The sequence below is a fragment of the Mytilus edulis genome, chromosome 5 (genome assembly GCF_963676685.1).
Source record: "Mytilus edulis chromosome 5, xbMytEdul2.2, whole genome shotgun sequence".
Taxonomy (NCBI): Eukaryota; Metazoa; Mollusca; class Bivalvia; order Mytilida; family Mytilidae; genus Mytilus; species Mytilus edulis.
In genome coordinates, this window is record NC_092348.1 from 24710558 (window position 1) to 24731682 (window position 21125).

Here is a 21125-nt window from a genome sequence, read left to right on the forward strand (position 1 = left end):
AAAATCTTCCTTTTGTCAGGAATTATAAGAATGCAGCGAAATCATCTTGAATAGCCTTTGTTTGTCCTGTATTTTTTTCTTTCAAATTTTGATTCATCATTTTATGGGTAAAAAAATTCCGAATTTTCATTACAGCTTTGCTAAATTTTTTATCTTTATTGGTAAATGCAGTTGTGAGTGTTTAATGAAAGTTTGCGGGATTTATACTTCGCAAAATCAATAATAAACTCGATTAAGATATATTTAGATTTTTGCGCTATTTATGTGCGTACTGTTTCAGAGTAACATATTTCACATGACTTTTCTTATTTTATGATTCCCTTTCTATCGGCAAAAGAAATTATTTTTAGAAAGTTGATAATTACTCTAATGAAAAATCACAGCTTATTTTTTTATTCTATATTACATGAAGTGCATGTTTATCAAGTTACCGCTACTAAATCAACAAGAATCCTTACAAAATTTAACCCAGCACGTTTCTTGCATAACAGTGTAAAGAAAAGAAAACTCAAGACATTAACTGACAAAAATATCTGGGTACTCTTTTGTCATGTCTATGCTGTTACCAACATATTTAGAAATTACACCAATACTATACTTGTGAAAAGTGCAATTACGTGTTCGAAACCAAATCACAACATTATCATCAAAGTGAGAAGTTATTTCACAACAGCATTCATAGATGAAGAAAATTGTCTATCCTGATACTTTGGTTATAATGTTCACAGTTATAAAAAGACACTATTCTACAGAAACATCTTATTAAGCTTCAACTTTCAGCATATATATCCAATACTGTCATTGTTAACAGGATAGCAGTTAATATTGTGATATATCGTAACCGTATGTTCCTGTTACAAAAAAGACCAATACCAAAGTAAAACAACATGGCTTTTGCGTGGGAATTACTTTATGTTGGTAGTTATCAAAGGTACCAGGATTATAATTTATTACGCCAGACGCACGTTTCGTCTACACAAGATTCATCAGTAACGCTCGCATTGTAAGAAAGCGAAAACAAATGCTCAACATATATATCTAATACTTGCGTTGCTGGTTGTTATTTTTATAAACTTTAAAAACCAATTTTTAGAGGTATTATTCAGTACAACATGGACGACTGACAATTAATCTATTATTACAATGAATGAAATATAAGTTTTTACTCTTGAAATCCATCATTTAAGTTATTGGCTTTGAAATACTTTAATAATTTGATACCTTTTCTAAGTAACCCAAAATTTCTTTTCAACATGGAACATGAGAGACCGCACCACCCGTCAACACATGTCTCAATATATTCTTGTTTGACTTTAAATTTATCAAGATTGTATCTTTTTATATGTTGTCCCATAAATACTGTTTGTTTTGATTTTACTATGAAACAAATTATTTGCATTAGTAACTCTTACTCTACTTTGCAATTTCAAAATTTGAAATATCTTTTCAAATGATCCTTAAGGTTTATGTACCCTTCTGTAGCCATTTTTGTACGAACTTTTCAAACTTCAATTGTATCAAAACTACAGATATTATGAATAATAGAGATAGGCCATTTTGTACATATTCCAAGGGGAAACTTGATGCAAATCATTATTTTGTACTGTTCCATTGCATTTAATAGAAAAAGAGGACTTTGTGACAAATAAATCAAGATTTGTATAGAAAATCCAAAGCCTTTATCCTTGTACTCTCATATTTGGCAATTTGATGACTGATAGATATAGGATTATTACATGCAGTGCTAGCATTGATTTCCTTAAAACAAGTTTATAAATGTAGTTATTGGTTAAGACAAGTATAAATATGGCCAAAATGTAAAAAATAAACACGAGCACATTATAGACAATCAAGTGAGTAATTTATGTTTCAAATTTTATAACAAAAATCTCTGTATTAAAGGCTGTGGATTTTCTATAAAAATCTTGATTTATTTGCCACAAAGTCCTCTTTTTCTATCAAATGCAATGAAATAGTAAAACATAATGCTTTGCATCAAGTTTCCCCTTGGAACATGTACTAAATGGCCTATCTCTATTATTTATTATATCTTTAGTTTTGATACATTTGAGGTTTGAAAAATTCGTACAAAAATGGCTACAGAAGGGTACATAAACCTTAAATGATTTGGAGTTTAGATTGACGTGTGAGATCCATTTTTTATGAACTTGTAAACATTTATGTTTAGGGGCCAGCTAAAGTCCAACCCCGGGCGTGGGATTTTCACGCACTGTTGAAGACACGTTGGTGGCCTTGAGCTGTTTTCTGCTCTTTGGTCGAGTTGTTGTCTCTTTGACAAATTCCCTGTTTCTATTATCAATTTTATTATGTTCTTCATTTTATAATAAGTTCAAAAGCGCTCATTTCAAAGTTATAAATAATAAAAAAGAATCAAGAACATTTCTTCCGTTTTGTTTCGGTAAAAGATTGACACAACTCGACAATACAATTTATGAAAATGTATATTGAATATTTCAGATTTGTTCTCCTTGTTGATATTGCAGTTATTTGGCCAGACAACAGGTTTGTTAATGCGATTTCTTGGAAAGGTCCACTCACAATTTAAGGCCTGTTATGATGGAAGTGATATACTAGTATTCATGTATGCCATTTTCATAACTGGGGAATAGATACTTCTCGTGATATTTAATTTTCCAGGCTCAAACGAACATCTTCGTTTGACAAGAAATATTCAACGACGGATACAAAAGATTTCTACTTATCTATACACTCAAACCTCTCAAATGTTTGATCATTCTTAATGAATGTATATCCCGAAAATTGATTCGGACGCACTTAGTTAATGAAGAGTTTTATTATTTTTATAAACTCTACTATATGTAAATGAAAGGGATAGCTGCAAATTTAAAGCGAAAAGGAACCTCAGTTACAGAACTCAAGCTTTGTTGCATCAACGACAAGATGTTTTACGCTGTGTCTCGTACTTTTTCTTTTGAAAATTTTCTTAAACGTAAAATATGCAACAACACCGTTCGTTGCTTTTGTTTGTGGGATAAAGCCTATTCTCGTTGTTACATTCTATGTAAACCACTGTACATGGTGTGTATTGGCGTAGAGGCGGTGTTTGTATAGGTTCATTTTAATTCAATATATCATAAAAGATGAAAATATTATAGTTACCTATTTATATATAAATCACATTGCTTGTCTTATCAAACCGAGATCCCGTCAGTGAATGGGGATAGACAATAAATGCAATGTAATTAAAAAATTACCCTAAGGATTTTCTTTTCCCGGAACAGATAAAGGCAACAGTAGTATACCACTGTTCGAAACTCATAAATCGATAGAGAAAAAAAAAACCTCCGGGTTACAAACTAAAACTGAGGGAAACGCATTAAATATAAGAGGAGAACAACGACACAACAGAAACACAACATAAAAATGTAACACACACAGAAACGAACTAAGCATTAGACGAATTCCGATGAGAATAACAAATATAACATCGAAACTAAATACATGAATTTGGGACAGAAAAGTACCGTGACACGTCTTATAGCAATGTGAATTCACCCTCAATTATAAGAGGAAGCAAACGACACAACAGAAACACACTATTAAAATGTAACACACACAGAAACGAACTATAATATAACAATGGCCATTTTTCAGACTTGGTAAAGGACATTTTTTAGAGAAAAAAAAGGGTGGGTTGCACCTGGTTTTGTGGCATGCCAAACCTCCTGCTTTAATGGCAATGTTAAATATAACATTAAAATGGCAACATAACATTGCAGGACTACAATACAAATAAATAGGTGAACATATAGCACAGAGAAACACAAGAATAATAGCTATTACCTTATAGATTACCTTAGCCGTATTTGGCACCAATTTTTGGAATTTTAGGTCCTCAATGCTCTTCACCTTTGTACTTGTATGGCTTTACAACTATTTTGATCTGAGCGTAACGGATGAGTCTTATGTAGACGAAACGCGCGTCTGGCGTACTAAATTATAATCCTGGTACCTTTGATGACTTTTTATTAACTAAAAAAGAGGTTATGATTAGTTATTCAATGTTTTCTCTGCTTCTAAAATATTTTTAAAATTTATTTTCATAATATACTGACACTGCAAATGAATACTCGGGTTTGATTATTCTAAATGGATGATTTTTTTCTTATGTCTTCGTATTGTATGACAACACAAATTTTTTTTTTTTTTAATTTAAAAAAAAATGAATTGATTCAATGCTCTTCAACTTTGTACTTGTTCGGCTTTATAAATATTTTAACATGAGCGTCACTGATGAGTCTTATGTAGACGAAACGCGCGTCTGGCGTACTAAATTATAATCCTGGTACCTTTGATAACTAATTCTACCACGTCTTATTTTCAGTTTTAATTGCTATAACGTTCACCTTGCTGATAGATGAATACATTTCTATGCAAATATTTATGCATTAAAAAAGGCTTTTTTTGTTATTCAGATGTTGTTTTGCAATTGTTATAGCTATGTCTTTTCAATTTAAAAAAAGTCTTTTTCATTATTCGAAGGGGTTTCCGGTTCACCCATTTGTTTACAGTGCAGCGGAGTACCGAATCCAACATTTTGCACCAAGGTCGTACAATGTGGTAGAAATGAGGTAAATAATTAAATACAGCAGACTCTTATTTCTACATGGATGATGAATACATTTTTATTAAAATATAAATATAACAGTAACCAGAAAAGACATAACAACATAAAAGGCTATCAATTTTGTGATATATTTAATTGATGAATTATAGACCATTTCACAAATTCTGGAAAATCACTTGGCAATACTTTATCGTACGAATTTATTACATGTGTTTTTCCAATCATTTATACATGACATTTCCAATAAAAAGCACATACATGCCTTTGTGCAAATGGAAGGATAATGACACGTTTATTTCTGTATCAGTGCTGTATATTGCGAATGTAAATGTGTAAAACAAAAAATGAAGAAACAACGTTTTTCTCCTAGACCACTATTTTCATTTGTGTTAGTTAGCATATCTTAATTATAACATTTTAAAAACAATGGAAAAGGAAAAGTGATATTGTGTCTAATGATGATCTGAGAGGATGCATTTGTATTAATTATCACTCGTTTAAAAGATAAAAAAAAAACTAACATAAAAACCCCAAACAAAACATCTTTGGTAACATACAATTTGTGCTCTCAATAAGGCTATTGTTTAGGATTATTTAAAAAATGGACACACATGGAAACATTGCGTATGATTAATTAATTAGCAAACATATCAATATCAAAAAGAAGATGTGGTATGACAACTCTCCACAAAAGACCAAATGACACAGAAATTAACAACTATAGGCCACCATACAGTCTTCATAATGAACAAAGCCCATACCACATACTGTAAATTCAGAAATTATTGCGTGCATTTATTATTCCTAATTTGTTATTTAAGACTTAAATGCAATTTCAGTTTTTGCGATAGGGAGAAAAATCCAGAGTAATTCATATAAATAATTTCAAAATGCGAGTTTAAATTTTTGCGATAATAACCCTGTCGCATATTTCGCAATAATAAAAATATCGTATTATTTTCTGAATTTACAGTAGTCAGCTATAAAAGGCCCCGAAATGACAGATGTAAAACAATTCAAACGAGAAAACTAACGGTCTAATGTATGTCAAATTAACCAAATTGTGTACATTGTACACTGTACGTATAGATTATACATCTATTGATTTTAGATCTGCAGTATGAGAGAATATGTTACATATGACGGCCACACATTGTTTGACTTGGGGTGCAGTCTTCCAGAGGTAAAATATGGTGTTAATATTACTTGATTATAAACGAACATAGAACTTGATAGCACATATGGATCCTATATATATAAGCGCCTAACCCTTTGTACTTTTTGGAAGAAAAGAGGTCCCAAAATAAAGATGTAAAAGCTATGAAATTATTAAATGATCGAAAAGAACTGAACTTCCAAGGAAATTAATTGTGTGAAAAATGCTTTTTGTCCCCGCATCAAACCGGGTTGTCTTTGGCCTTCAAAATGACGGATAAAGGAATCACATTTCAAACCCAAAAATCTAATACCAATTTCCTTTTAGCCTTGAAATGTGCCATTGTAAAAATTATGTGAAATAGGGGCGAAAGGTACAAAATGAACATTCAAACTCACTAGTCGAAAATAAACTGACAACGCCAAAGCATAAAGGAAGTCCAAAACTCAAAGTATAGTACACAAACACAACATAGAAAACGTACCAAAAACTGAGAACACAAACACAACCAAGAATCCGGGGTGATTTCACGTGCTCCGGGAGAGTACACAAATTTCAAATTTGCGATAGTGACAGAGGGACTGAAAACAAATTATTCTATGACTTCGAAAAGTGCTATCATTTATTACTACTATTATTTGACATATCCAAGTATACGAATGAAAATAATGATTTTAGTACCTTCTATCTGAAATCAATTGTTTAAACTGACTAAGATAAGAACAAATTAAACAACCAAACATAAAATCACTAAAATACTTAACTCCGAATAAAATTCAAAAAAGGAAAGTCCCTAGTCAAATAGTAAAATCAACATCTCAAACACATAAAGCGAATAGTTAACAACTGTTATATTCCTGACTTAGTACATGCATTTTTATGTAGAAAATGCTGGCTTGAACTTGGTTTTATATACAGCTACTTTTGCATAGGTACTATATCTGTACCAAAAAGATATAGTACTGAAAATATACTTTTAATATTCAGTACTATTCTGCTACCTTAAAATTATTGTAATATTTATGTACCTGTATTTTAAAGCACTTGTTGTGTACTTCATATTTTTGGTTACACCGTTACATTTGCATCATTTTGAAAGTTTGGTCTATTTCAAATCTCTTAAAATTATGATTTTCAAAAACGGAATATTGTGATTATTGTTGGTATTATTTCTGGACCTAAATTTTAAGTACAAATAAAGTACTGTAAAATACAGCTACCTTAATATTACAATAATTTAAAACTAAAGAAATAATACTTATTATTAAAAGTAAATTTCCTGTACTACAGATTTTAAGTATAGAAATGGTACCTATGCAAAAGTAGCTGTGTAGCTAGCTAAACCTCTCACTTGTTTGACAGTCGCAACAAATCACAGTAAAATTAAACATACACAATAAGAAATATATTCACTGCCGCAATGTAAATATATGGTGGAGAATTTGTGGTAAAATTGAAAATGAAGCCTGTTCCCTACAGCAACTTATATATAACTTTGAAATGAATATTTATATTAATATATGATCATTAATTCTTAAGTTACTTTAAATAGTCAAATAAGTGTGGGTCTTCTGGGAGCACGATTTTTGGAAAGCGAGAAAATGAAATGTTCGACAGTAACTCTACAAACAAAAACCTGAATGTGCGACATCTGTCAGTGAAGTCTAGATCTTCAACTGGAGAAAGGGATACCTGTAACCAATGTTGTCACTCAGATATCTGTAATGCTGGCTCATTGTGTGGAACAACAGGTAATTAACTCTCTTATAAAATATCTCATACAATGAACTCATCCGTCAGTGAAGTATCGATCGCTGACTGGTGAGAGGGATATCTGTAACCAATGTTATCACTCAGATATCTGTAATTCTGGCTCCCTGTGTGGAACAACATGTGATTAACTCTCTTATGAAATATCTCATACAAGGAATTCATTAGTCAGTGAAGTATCGATCGCTGACTGGTGAGAGGGATATCTGTAACCAATGTTGTCACTCAGATATCTGTAATGCTGGCTCACTGTGTGGAAAGGTATGTAACTCTCTTATAAAATATCTTATACAGGGAACATAGATATGAGAAGATGTGGTATGAGTGACAATGAAAAAACTCTCCGTCCAATTCACAAGGTGTCTAAGTCAACCATTAAAGGTCAAAGTACGGTCTGAAACACGAATCATTGGCTTACACTGAACATAAAGCTATAAAGGACCCCAAGGAATGACTAGAGTAAAACCATTTAAATAAAGGCAACAGTAGTATACCGCTGTTCGAAATTCATAAATCGATTGAGAAAAAAACTAATCCGGGTTACAAACTAAAACTGAGGGAAACGCATCTAATATAAGAGAACAACGACACAACAGAAACACGACATTAAAAATGTAACACACACAAAAACGAACTATAATATAACAATGGCCATCTTCCTGACTTGGTACAGTACATTAAAAAAAAAATGGTGGGTTAAACCTGGCATACCAAACCTCCTGATTTAATGACAATGTTAAATATAACATTAAAATTACAACATTTCATATTAGGACTACAATAAAAATAAATGGGAGAAAATATAGGACATAGAAACACACGACTTAGCTAACTAAAGGTACCTGGTTTAAAATTTAATACGTCAGACGTGCGCTTCGTCCACACAAGACTAACCAGTGACGCTCAGATTAAAAAAGATTGAAAGCCAAAACAAGTACAAAGTTGAAGAGCACCAAAAGTTCTAAAAAGTTGTGACCAATACGGCTAGGATTTTCTGCCTGGAATAAGAACATCCTTATTATTTAGAATAATCCATACTTTTGCAAACAGTTAATTTTATAAAAATGACTATATAAACGATATACATGATAAAACCGAAGTGGTGACTAACCACGGAATAAAAACGGATACTTTACATAAAACAACCTAAATGCCAGCACATAAAAATACACAGCCGAGTTAGCCAAAGCCAGTTCAACGCACAAAGTGAAGTCACATTTGAATTTCTGAAACGATTTCTCAAAAATAAGATAGAATTAGGATAGAATTAAACGGGTAAACCATTTGTCAAATTTTTATAAAAAAACGAGAAACAGAAACACTAATGAACCAAATCAACAAACGACAACTACTGAACATCAATAAATCTATTTTGGTGAGATGTATTAGATATTTTTCAACATCTTCTTTTCTTCAAATTAATATTAAAAAATATACTTTTTAGGATTGAAGATAAGTTATAGCTATCTGCTAGAAAATCAAATTTGTAGCATAGCTTACATTTGTTTTGATATTAAGAAACCGTTTTCGACTTTTGTTTTTGTTGAATAATACTTCTGAACTCTAACCTACACAGCTGGTGATTTCATATTTATTCATTAGTGAGATGTTAAGCTAGCTATAAAACCAATTTTATTCAACCATTTTCTACATCAGAAAATGCATATACCAAGTCAAGAATATGGCATTTGTTATCAATTCGTTTGATGTGTTTGGGCTTTTTGCCTAAGGAGCTTCCGTTTAGAATTTTCATCGATATTTGGTCTTTTTGTTAAATTACTTTATTCCCAAAATACAATGACAAATTCCATGTTTTGTAAGAAGTGCTTTCACTCATATATTTATCAATTAATAATTTATTTGTATATTGAGACAATGTTGTCAAACTTTAATTATTGAAACTTACACTATTCTCGAAACAACAATGGTAATCATTATATTTCAGTTTTTCAGCACACTGGAACTTTGTGCTTCGCATGTAACTATGAACAAGACCCTACCAGCTGTAATGATATCAAATTGTGTGGCTCTGGCGAGGTTTGTTCGAGTTCTTTATATTTTCAAAGCATGTTGAAATCTCTAAGTTTTAATTTTGTTTTTGCGATGACCTCTTTACGATTCAACTTGTCTAAACTGAATGTTTTGCGTTTCATGATATGGACAAGAAGTTTTTTTTAATATCAATTAATAATGTGTTTCATAATACTCAAGGAAATAGAATTGTTTCTATTTCAACAGTTAAGGAAATATATTCCAAAATCTATATTTGGTATAAGTAATGATGTTTCAATTGTTTTATCTTGATCTTGCAGTCGTAGTATTAAAGTTTATTTCAAACAAGTAATTTTTATATAACGCTGATCAGATTAATGCATCAACAAACGCGTAGGAAACACAAAATTAAGCAATTATAGAATTAATCAATTTTCATTTCCTTATAGAAATGCCCGTACCAAGTCAAGAATATGACAGTTGTATATATCTATTCGCTTAATGTGTTTGAGCTTTCGATTTTGGTATTTGATTTCGGACTTTCTGTTTTTGATTTTTCTTGGAATTTCGGTAGTTTTGTTATTTCATCTTGTAGATAATACTGCTCTTGAATTTCCAGAATATCAAATTCGGAGCATATCACCAACTAGTAAATAATCAGGGCTACTGACATGGTTATCACAATCTATTAAAAAAACTATTCAAAAACTATTCGGTTATAAATAAAGAAATCATAAAAGCTAAGTTCAAACTCTCTCAGGCAGCGTTACTGACAACTTGATGAAAACAAACCCCATCTTATCCAGTTTTTCGAATAAGTTCTCGTCGCTATTTCTTATTTTAGACAGAAACAACCTAATAGTAATACAAAGTTGATGAAACAAATGTAGTACGATTTCAAGTTATAGAGAACTGAAAGTTACAATGTTCACATTTCATATCTCATTAAGAATGATATTGATTCTACAATACTCAGTGTAAAGACATACTTTATGATATAAAGTATGTATCGAGAATGTAAAAATCTTGAAAACCCATTGATATATGATTTCAAGTGATATTCTTATGACCTCAGGTTAACATATAAACTTTAATAGTTCAGTTATCTCAGTGAAAATAAAGGTATGTTTGTATAAGCTACTGGTTATAGAAACTTTATAACAGTTCGTGCCTTGATATTTTTCAGGAATGTTTTGTACAACAACATCCTGTTGGTCTTGGTCAAACAAGTATCGCATGGTCATCGTCATGTCGACGAAAAGACGTGGTAACCGTTTAAAACCCATTGTATTAACAGTATACAAAGTTTTTTTCAGTATTGTGCTTATTTTTCTGCACTATCAACAATAAGCATTATCAATATTGTTATAGACATAGAATTAAGAATTGATATGGGGAATGTGTTAATGAGACAACAACCCTACCAAAAAGCAAACAACAGCCACCAATGGGTCTTCAGCACAGCGAGAAAATCCTGCACACAAAGACGTGCTTCAGCTGGCCCCCAAACAAAATTGTGTACACATTCAACGAAACTGGACGTCATACTAAACACCGCAAAGAGACTATAATTAAAAATCCGTGAAGACTAACAAAGGCCAAAAACGTCTGATTTGGGACGGATGCAAAACTTCGGCGGGGTTAAACATGTTTTGTGAGATCTCAACCTACCCATATATATCTAGCCTATATATAAAAAAACACACACAGCAAATACGCACAGAAAAACTCAGTTTAAAAGAAATCCGAGACCGATGTCATAATAGGTAACAGAAACTAAACGAAATGAAAATGATACATAAAATAACAAAGGACTACTACCAGTTACTGACATACCAGCTCTAAACCCCAATACAACTGATTGAAAGATACAATATACCATTTTCTTTTCTTGGTACATACATATGTTTATTTTATCAAAATTGGTTTCAAGTCAAGTCATTAAAGTAGAATACTCTTTTAATTTCTGCAAGTGTGTGCATGTGAATGTGATATGGGCTCTTTTAATGTACGTATTACAATGTAATTTAAAACGCTTACATATGACTTATACTATTTGCATGTGAGATGATTTATATCGCAAATTTCAGTGTCGCCTAATTCATTCAGTTCATGGACCTAAATGTACGATTTCCTGCTGTGATTGGGATCTTTGTAACAGAGAGTGTGGAGCAGGTATATTTAGTGATACTGTTCTTGAAAATGATTTATAAAATTGATTATGGTCACGATTCCACGATCGCAACGTCAAAAAGACAAAGGAAAATGCTGAATTCAAAATTGTTACAATCATTATTTAAATATTTAAATACTGGAATTTAAAAATAAACGATAGAATAGTTGACTTGTATATAAATGACAAGACGAATTGTGTCACACCACGCAGATACTGGGTTAACATGTGTACTGAATCATCACTAAAAATCATTACAGGCAAGACAAAACATGTGATGAAAACTTTCCTTGTACAATGAAAGTAACGGTTGTAAGATTCCAAATTATTGGTAAACAGGAAGTGGTTGCACGGCAGATGTAATAATTGCATACACACTATAACACAACAATATAAAATTATAAGACCAAATATAAAATAATACCTTCATAGACGCTACGGAAAGTTTGATAAAAGTCTGCCTTGTATAATTAATGTCGTAAAATTCAAACTATCGACAAACAGGAGGTGGCTGTACTGCGTATGTGAAAATTGCTACAACTCAACATAGTCAAGTTGCAGAAAAAATATATAATAATTCACATGCGTTGTAGTCAAGTAAACCTTTTGAAAGTTTTGTACTCAATGTATTTTGGACGGACAAAGTCCAGTGGTTACAAGCCTGCTTCATCGTAAGCGGTGGGGTTAAATATGGGAGATACAAAATCGAAATATTGGACACCATGTTTAAGAACTAGTAACGACACTAAGACAAACAAAAGTTAAGCAACAGAACATAAAAAGCTAAACACCAAGCAACACGAACGCCACTTAAAAACGGGGTTGATCTCATGTTCTAGAAAAGAATGAACAAATGCTCAACCACACGTGACACCCTTCGTGTTACTGTAAACGATTCTTTGCTTGAGTAACAAACATGGGATGCATTTTTAAAAATATTTCCGTTATATATGAAAACCCTTCCATGCTTCTATGAGACTGAAAATGGTACCTTCTGTCTTGCATTGTACACGTGAGTTTTATTTTCAGGATCATAGACATTTTATATCACTTTAGAAACGCCAATGGTAAAGGAATCTCATTTACGATTTACAACATTTTAAATGATATTGAGTATGTAGTATGGTAATATAAGATTTGTTTTGTTTCAGTGCAAGTTAACCGTAAGTACAACTTCACTAAACCATACAACAGCCGCCCCTTTAGAAAAGAATTACATTACGATTTAAATGAAGAAGTTGCATGAATTTAGACCTGAGGTAGAGTCTTCCAAAAAACTTTCAGAAAATAAAAATAAAATGTGTAACATATTATTTGAAACTCTAGACATTAAACTTTATCCGACATAACTGTATCTTTTAATAAGAACTTTAAAAACATTGCTTATAAATGGTTATCTAAATAATTTTGCACAGTTATTTCATTTTGGTATACCAAATAACAGTTTAAGTATTTTGATCTTAAAACATCTGAAACCCAAAACAATCACACAAAACAACGCGTGAAACTCCTAAGATATGGTACAAAACTACTATTTGAACTTTAAGATGATGAGAGGGATATTAGTCAAATTTGTGAGACCATATTTTCATATATATTTATATATAAACATGATAAGTGAAAAGAAAGAAACAGTGACTTTTTTGTACCGTTTAACATAATTGGTACACACTATTGTTTCCTGTCAACTCTTTTGTCCATTTTGCAATATAATAGATTGCAGTCCGAATCCATGTCAACACGGAAAATGCGTTAACAACATTGCTGGATATACCTGTGCATGTCTACAAGGGTTCACTGGGCTAACATGCAGTACACGTAAGTATACACAATATTAAATGGAAATTATTTCATATACATTACTCCTTTATTGAATTAATTATCTCTTGAAATAAATAAATACATTTCATTATTTTGCATGCAAATGTAGCGAAATGTAGAAATACCCATACATTCTTTTATTATGAACAAATACGTTTGCAAAATGTCAATATCATTAAGGAATCTTAAAGTGTATTTTTAAGTTAATCAGAACAATGGCATGTCAATGTCGCATAATATATATATATATATATATAAACTATGCGTTTAAGATAAGGTCTTGTTTTGTATTTATTTATATACATGTATATCTTGTATATAAGGAGTTTGTTCTGTGATATAATTGATATATGAATTCACTAAAAGCCATGTTTTACGAATACATTTAGCCTCCCTCTGTAGCTTCGTCTCCTCTCACACTCAGTGTGTAATTCAGAGAGGCATCAAATTAGATATTTGTGTAAGGCGTTATGATCAGTCTTTGATATCTATAGTGTACTTGTTTTTCATTTCGTTTCCTTTCTTTTATCTGGGCTTTGTCAGTTCATTACGGCTTGTGAACTTTGAAAGCAACCTTGGTATCGCACACAAAATTTAGATATTTTTCCAAATTTATTTTACAGGTGTTGTTGTCGATCGTAAGTTATAAAATTTTACTACTGTCAAATAAATTTTGCAAATTCGAGGATGTTATTACTTTGACTAATATATACACTAACATACCTATTATTCTACTAGTAGATCACATCCATTGTAAGTGTATAGTTAGTCACTTTTGAGAGGTACATTTGATGGATTTGTATATGTCCGGAGTATAATATTTTTTCTTTCAAGTTACAAAATTTACTATTAGATTGCAGAAACTGTAGCAAGCAGCCATACTTAATATTAATATATATAATTTTAAATGAAAGTACTGTTGACGGGAATCAATGTTAAAAGGACAGACGTACAAAAACGTTTAACTTGTGTAATGTATTTCCTTATTTCCCAGAAATAGGTTATTAGTTGCCTCCATCTTTCTTTAGATTGGTATGGAGTTACAGAATTTTATCCTTTGATATATTTCATTTTTTTTTCTCACATAATTTAGATTGCACTCCGAACCCATGCGTTTATGGTACATGTACTAATAATCTTAACGGATATACCTGGGTTTGCAACAAACAGTCTTAACAAGATCGGTGTATGCAATTGTTGCGTGTGCATAATCCTGTGAATTAATTATACATAACCGTTCACAGTTCAGCTGTCATCACCAAAGGCTCCTTATAATAAAATCCACAAAAAATATCAAATTGAACAACAATTGAAAAGGTTCCTGACATAGGATATCCACTTACAAACAAACTAGTAATATTGAGCCAGGCTATTTTTCAAAGTTTGAAATCGTCAGGCATTTAAACTGGTTTTATATAGAAGAATATTACCTAGCTTTCGACTATTCTGTCGAGTTCTTAAAATTCAACACATTTATAATTATAGAATGATCATCGACGAAATCACTTATCAGTGTTGTTTGGTCACGAGTTCAACATTTTTTTTTATTTGAATTCTTTGATTAGTCATTCTCTTTATTACATTGACAAATGGATATTTTGTGAAATTAAAGTAGAAAATATGAGGAACTATATATTTTTCTACGCATTCACAGATGCTTTGTTGTCTAATCATGACGTCAGAGGAGTGAAACAACCATGTTTCATTTACATGAGAAATTATTGGTTTTCATTTCACTGGGAAATCACGGTAATTCATGTGCAAGCATTGTAATAATGATATTTATTCATTCTCGGTGATGAAATTAAAATTTAATTGTAAAATGATCGGACAGGCTCACATTCGAAATTTTCGAAATTAAACTTTCACTGTGATAAATATCATGACCAATTATAAAGTTGTTATGGTAGAATACATTAATTTTGCATTTAATGTATATTATTTGATTACTATAATCACATTATTTTATCAGACTGTAACCCAAATCCGTGCAGAAATGGTGGACATTGTTCAAACGGGTTTTCCGGTTTCTACTGTTCCTGTACGCAACAGTGGACAGGGACCACGTGCAATGTAGCGCGTAAGTAACATCTCTATCGTCATCAAACACAACATCTCTGCTCAAGGAAAAAATAATGAAAATGTTAATTTCAAACTGAACATAGAGAGAAATTTTTAATACATTTATATTGAAATATTTGAAGAGATAAAGTTCAAAATCCTTGTTTCTTATTTAAAAAAAAATGTAATTATGACCACATAACTTTCATATAAAAACAACGAAAAAAAAAAACACAAACAGTTTTGAAAGATATTAAAACAACAAAGAGAATGAAAAGAACTCCAAACCAAAGACATTTTTGGGGTCCAATTTCCCATAGTGTATAATATGATGTATTTACATTTAATGGATTTTGCTTTAGTATCCAGTACTTATTTACCGGAATTTCTCAATAAAGACATTGGTAACACACGTCCTCTTGCTCGACCTTTGGAATTGGCAAAAAGATAATGTACCTACCTGATTGTAATCATGAGGTTTAAAGAAGAAAAAAAAATTGTAGAACCTTTTTGTGTTTTAATTAGTAAAATATTATCGCGCTAGCTACTTTAAAAAAAACTGTACAAGAGCAAACTTATGCTGATAGATTTAAAGGTTTTGGGTGTTAATGTAACACATTTAATATCATTGAAAATCTGGTTATATTCATGTTTAAGTATTGAAATGAAATTTGAAATTTGCTTTCGTTTAAATTCAGTTTACTTTGTACTAATATCATATCATTTTTTTGTATTTTTTTTTAACGCCACTTTTTACCACCACTTTTGGGCTATTTCGTGGCAGCCAGTTTTTATTTGTTGATCAAGTCGGAGTGCCTGGAGAAAACCACCGACCTTCGATAGAAAAAACTGACAATACTAGTGAATTAAGATTGGAGTCGTCTGCTCCCGAACGAGCAGGGTTCGATCTCACAACCCGAGTTTTACTGGCTAGTGATTAAAATAGTAACTACTTAGACCACTCGGCCACCGCGGCCCCAATACCAAATCAAAGCAAGCGCAAAAATTTGAAAGAACTTGAGTTAAAATTAGCCCAAAATGGCACACTTATTCTATTATCTAAAAACAGCACTAATTACATACATACCAGCTCTACTTCACATGCAAGATGTTTGAAGTTAAATATATCTATGGTAATGAAACATTTCATAGTGACTTACTTAATATGGTTTATTTTGGAAAGAAGTGTGATGCATAAATATCATAGATATTAAAATTCAGTTTGTGTTCAAATTATATATTTCATATGAGTATTAGTGTACTATGGTGAGGATATACTAATATTATGATACATATGTTTTATATTAATTTGATGTTAAAAGTACTTAAATAATCACTATCGACAAGAGATTGTTTTGTTTATATATAGAATAAGAAACAATTACAACTAACTTTAAGAAATATATGCTTTATAGCTTTCAATGATTAGATTCTGACGGGATTTATAACATTCCTTTACTAAAATCGCCGTTACATTTAATTTAGAAATTATAGAGGAACAAAGGTTCAGCTACCCAGGGCAAAGTTGGTCTAGTTTTATTTGACTATTGCCTTTGATAAATAGCTACTTCATATTATAGTGCTTGTATATGTTATGCTTTAATTTAGGAGATTGTTTTGTTTATATATAGAATAAGAAACAATTACAACTAACTTTAAGAAATATATGCTTTATAGCTTTCAATGATTAGATTCTGACGGGATTTATAACATTCCTTTACTAAAATCGCCGTTACATTTATTTTAGAAATTATAGAGGAACAAAGGTTCAGCTACCCAGGGCAAAGTTGGTCTAGTTTTATTTGACTATTGCCTTTGATAAATAGCTACTTCATATTATAGTGCTTGTATATGTTATGCTTTAATTTAGGATTGAGACTATTCAACGAATGCAAAGTCTAGTTTTAATGTTAGTTGAATGGCAGTGGATAAGTGCATTTCCATCATAGTAAAGCTCATAAGATAGATATAATAGTAATAGATAAGGCCAAATAAAAAAGTATATGCGTTAACTGCATGTTCCTCTACCTACTTCAATTGCTATCCCCTGTCCTAAAATTGTTTTTGACCATTTTTGATTAAGCACTGTTAAAGTCGTCATTTTGTTCCAATAGACTCAATGCCAAAAAAAAAACTAACAAAATTCCTACCTACCTCCGCTTTTTTCAGCATGTGACAGTAAATGTACATTCTTTTGTTTGGCCTAATGTTTGTTCTACATAACACATACCACAAATATATGTTTGTTTTGTTTTGTTTTTAGTACTAAAACATGTCTGTGTATTCTTATATTTGTAGATGTCGTGCAGCCGCCAACATCAGGTAATTGTAAACCTGGCTGGGAGTATCTTTATACTGGTGTATCTCACCACTGTTACTATTTTAGTTCAAACACATTGTCATGGGATAGCGCTGAGGTAACTAATATATATTCCATATTTGTTAAATAAATATATTCAGAACGACATTATTTATGCAATAATATTCAAGTCCGTTCCTGAAAACTATGTTGACTATTTGTCATATGTGTTTTTGTGTTAAGCATCATTGTTGTTGGGATGTACATGTACCCGGCCACATCCACTTGTATCTGTAGTATTTGTATTTTTTATCCATCTGATGAGTTAATCCTTCTTTCACTGATTTTAATAGTTCATTCATATGTTGTACTGTTACACCACTGTCCTAGGTTAGGGGAGGGTTGGGATCCGGCTAACACTTAATAATAGGATCAAACATTATCAAATAACCCATGGGTCAAACTATTAATGAAAGAACACGTATATGGAATCATATTTTACAAGTTTGAGGGGTACATATTCAATGAAATAACTGATAAAACTAATGTATGGCAACGCCCTATATAAATATAACTAAATCGCAACATACTGACATGTATTTTATGAATTTGGCGCCAACCTATAGAACTTGAAATTGAAATTGTAATATCGTATCTATTCTAGTCATGGTGCAGAAGTCACGGTGCAAGACTTGCAGTAATAAAAAGTTCTACTGAAAGTCGAATGCTAGCGTCAAAAGCCGAGAGAAGTCATACATCACACGGTAAGAAAAAGAACCAATTACAATGCTAGCGTCACAAGCCGAGAAAAGTCATACTTCACATGGTAAGAATAAAAAACAATTACAATGCTAGCAACACATGCCGGGAAAAGTCATTCTTCACATGGTAAGAATAAAAACCAATTTCAATTGCTATCATCACAAGCATTGAAAGGTCATTCTTCAAACGGTAAAAATAAGAACAAAAATAGTCTGACTGCAATGCAAGTCCTTTGTTCAAGCTTCTCTTACAAGAGTCTGACAATATCCCTCTTATATACTGTAAACCACTTATTTCGCGTGTAGCCTTTACTATCCAAATTCGCGGCGATTTGATTTCGTGATTCAAATTAAATGTATGAAGATTCAGGTTTTAAATTTTCTCGACGATATCTCTTTGAGTCATTTTTCTTCTCGCTAAAGTTACACAAAAAAAATCTTTTTTTTTACATGTTATGACCATTCATTGAACATTTTTCTTTCAGTGACGATTGCATGAAACTATCGCTTTTGTAATTTACTTCTAAATGTTTGAAATAATTACAATTTCGATTGTAGCATTCATAAATGGAATTCCTTTTTAAAAACAAGGCTGTATTTGAAATGATTTTCTTTCATCAGGATGGTGGGTTGGTGCGACAGATAGAAAAAGGGAAGGTCATTGGGAGTGGACAAACGGGGAATCAGTGACACATTATACTGACAACTGGCATTACGGAGAACCAAGTAGCAAATATCACGACGAAAACTGTATGGAACTAAAACAGCAATTTGGTTGGCAGTGGAATGATGAAACATGCAGTACTGAGCATTTGTTTATTTGTAAACATTAAAATGTTTCCCTCTTTTTCCCTTACAAGATTTCTTTATATCTTTTCGATGAAACATGAAGAAATCAACACTTGTTTTTTTGTAAACATTAAAATCTTCCCTCTGTTTCCTTACCAGATTTCCTTATAACTTCTCTCCGTTGTATGTACTTTTATGCATTCAATTCCATTTATTTTGAATGTTTTAACGACAGTATGTTAGTAACGGTAATTACCTACAAACATTATATATAAATTGTACAACTTAAATCAAGGGTCTTGATTATATAAAACGCATGAAAACTAGAATCAACTACTTATCAAAATACACATACTACAATAGGAGCATAAATAACGCACAAACGCAGCGATTAACTAAATTATTTCATTAAATGAGAAACATGGAGTTGTCTCTGCTTGACTCTTTCTTAAAAAAAATATGGCATTTTTCCTTACTGGAAAAGGTAGGTTAAAACACATTTAATGACAATAATATCCGAGTTTATTCAACGTTTTGTATGTGAGCAAATAACTAAAGCCAGCTATCGTTGTCCTTTTTTGACTGATTTATTATCTCGTATAAATAACACATTATAAATTTAAATCAGTGCAAACAGAAGGAACAAATATTAATTTTACGCAGGAGGAAAATGCACACTAGTTTCACCTCCGCTCAAAACATATATAATATTTCTATAATTTTTATTCACATATAAGGTTGATACTTGCATGGAGTTCTTCAATTTTGTTTTTGTAACGCATACGTGATAAATCACCCATATTCGTCTAATGAATTATGACGCTTACTTAAATTTTGACAATTCTCTTGGGTGGATATTTCTCAATAACTTTGATTAGTACTCTTTATTACAAACTTTTATTTGAGTTCTGTCTTGTCATTTGACAGAAAGTAAGAATTTTTTGTTAAGAAATGCAAAAATAAATGTGCATTTAAACCGACGAGACGATCTGAGTCGCGGCCTTGCATGTGTTTTTAAAAGGATTTACTATATAGATCTAAATTGACCATGGATCAGCGTATCTGAGTACATATCCTTAACATGTCATGATCTTTGTTATTGATATCATGTAAGACAAATGGCAAAGAACTAACCACATGTTAACGTGGAATGTGTTAACATGGAAGTTTGACGTCCTTGTACAAGCATCCATATAAAAAAAACTAAAATTTATTTTGACCTGATTGACCCATCATTGTTGTAATACATATAAAGTATGAAAAAGGAACTACAAACCTTCATCCTATTTCAATTTGAAAAATGTAAAAATATAAAGGGGAAAAAGTTTCATAACTTTGTGTATGGTGGTATATGAGTGTCTTTCGCCATCTTGGATTGTAAAATCATAGAATCTAAGGTCCAAATTTTCAATCAAGTTAGCAAAATTTGATGCAGGAAAGCAGATAACTTATGTGAATTGCATTTTAAAAAGAAAGATTGATAATATTATAACTAAGAAATATTAATACTTTTATAAGTGTAGATTTTTTGGCTTAATTTTTTATATTTTTAAATAGGCATTTTAAGGGGAGGTGACTGTAAAATAGTGCATTTTCTGACTGATTATACATGGAATTTTGCTATTTTGTATTTTAGCCGGGGAAAAAACGCACGGTGACCCTATCTTTTCTTTTTGTTATCTCGTCATTTTCAA

General features: G+C 31.4%; 1 protein-coding gene across 1 annotated transcript; it reads left to right on the forward strand.

Annotated features, from left to right (window-relative positions):
• The first annotated feature begins 4526 nt into the window (after nucleotides 1-4526).
• On the forward strand, nucleotides 4527-19501 carry LOC139523253 (neurocan core protein-like). Its single transcript, XM_071317103.1, has 13 exons — nucleotides 4527-4613; nucleotides 5721-5792; nucleotides 7318-7516; nucleotides 9481-9572; nucleotides 10714-10794; nucleotides 11618-11702; nucleotides 12852-12863; nucleotides 13417-13518; nucleotides 14145-14159; nucleotides 15494-15601; nucleotides 17881-17999; nucleotides 18546-18645; nucleotides 19264-19501. The coding sequence occupies exons 2-13, from the start codon at nucleotides 5730-5732 to the stop codon at nucleotides 19473-19475; spliced, it is 1188 nt and encodes a 395-aa protein (XP_071173204.1). The 5' UTR covers nucleotides 4527-4613; nucleotides 5721-5729; the 3' UTR covers nucleotides 19476-19501.
• Nucleotides 19502-21125: the final 1624 nt, after the last annotated feature.

Excerpts from the sequence above, each read along its gene's own strand:
- LOC139523253 (XM_071317103.1), top strand. The coding sequence starts at position 5,730 with ATGAGAGAATATGTTACATATGACGGCCACACATTGTTTGACTTGGGG. Across the intron at positions 5,793-7,317 it reads TGGGGTGCAGTCTTCCAGAG|TCAAATAAGTGTGGGTCTTC; the intron begins GTAAAATATGGT and ends TACTTTAAATAG. Across the intron at positions 15,602-17,880 it reads GACCACGTGCAATGTAGCGC|ATGTCGTGCAGCCGCCAACA; the intron begins GTAAGTAACATC and ends TTATATTTGTAG.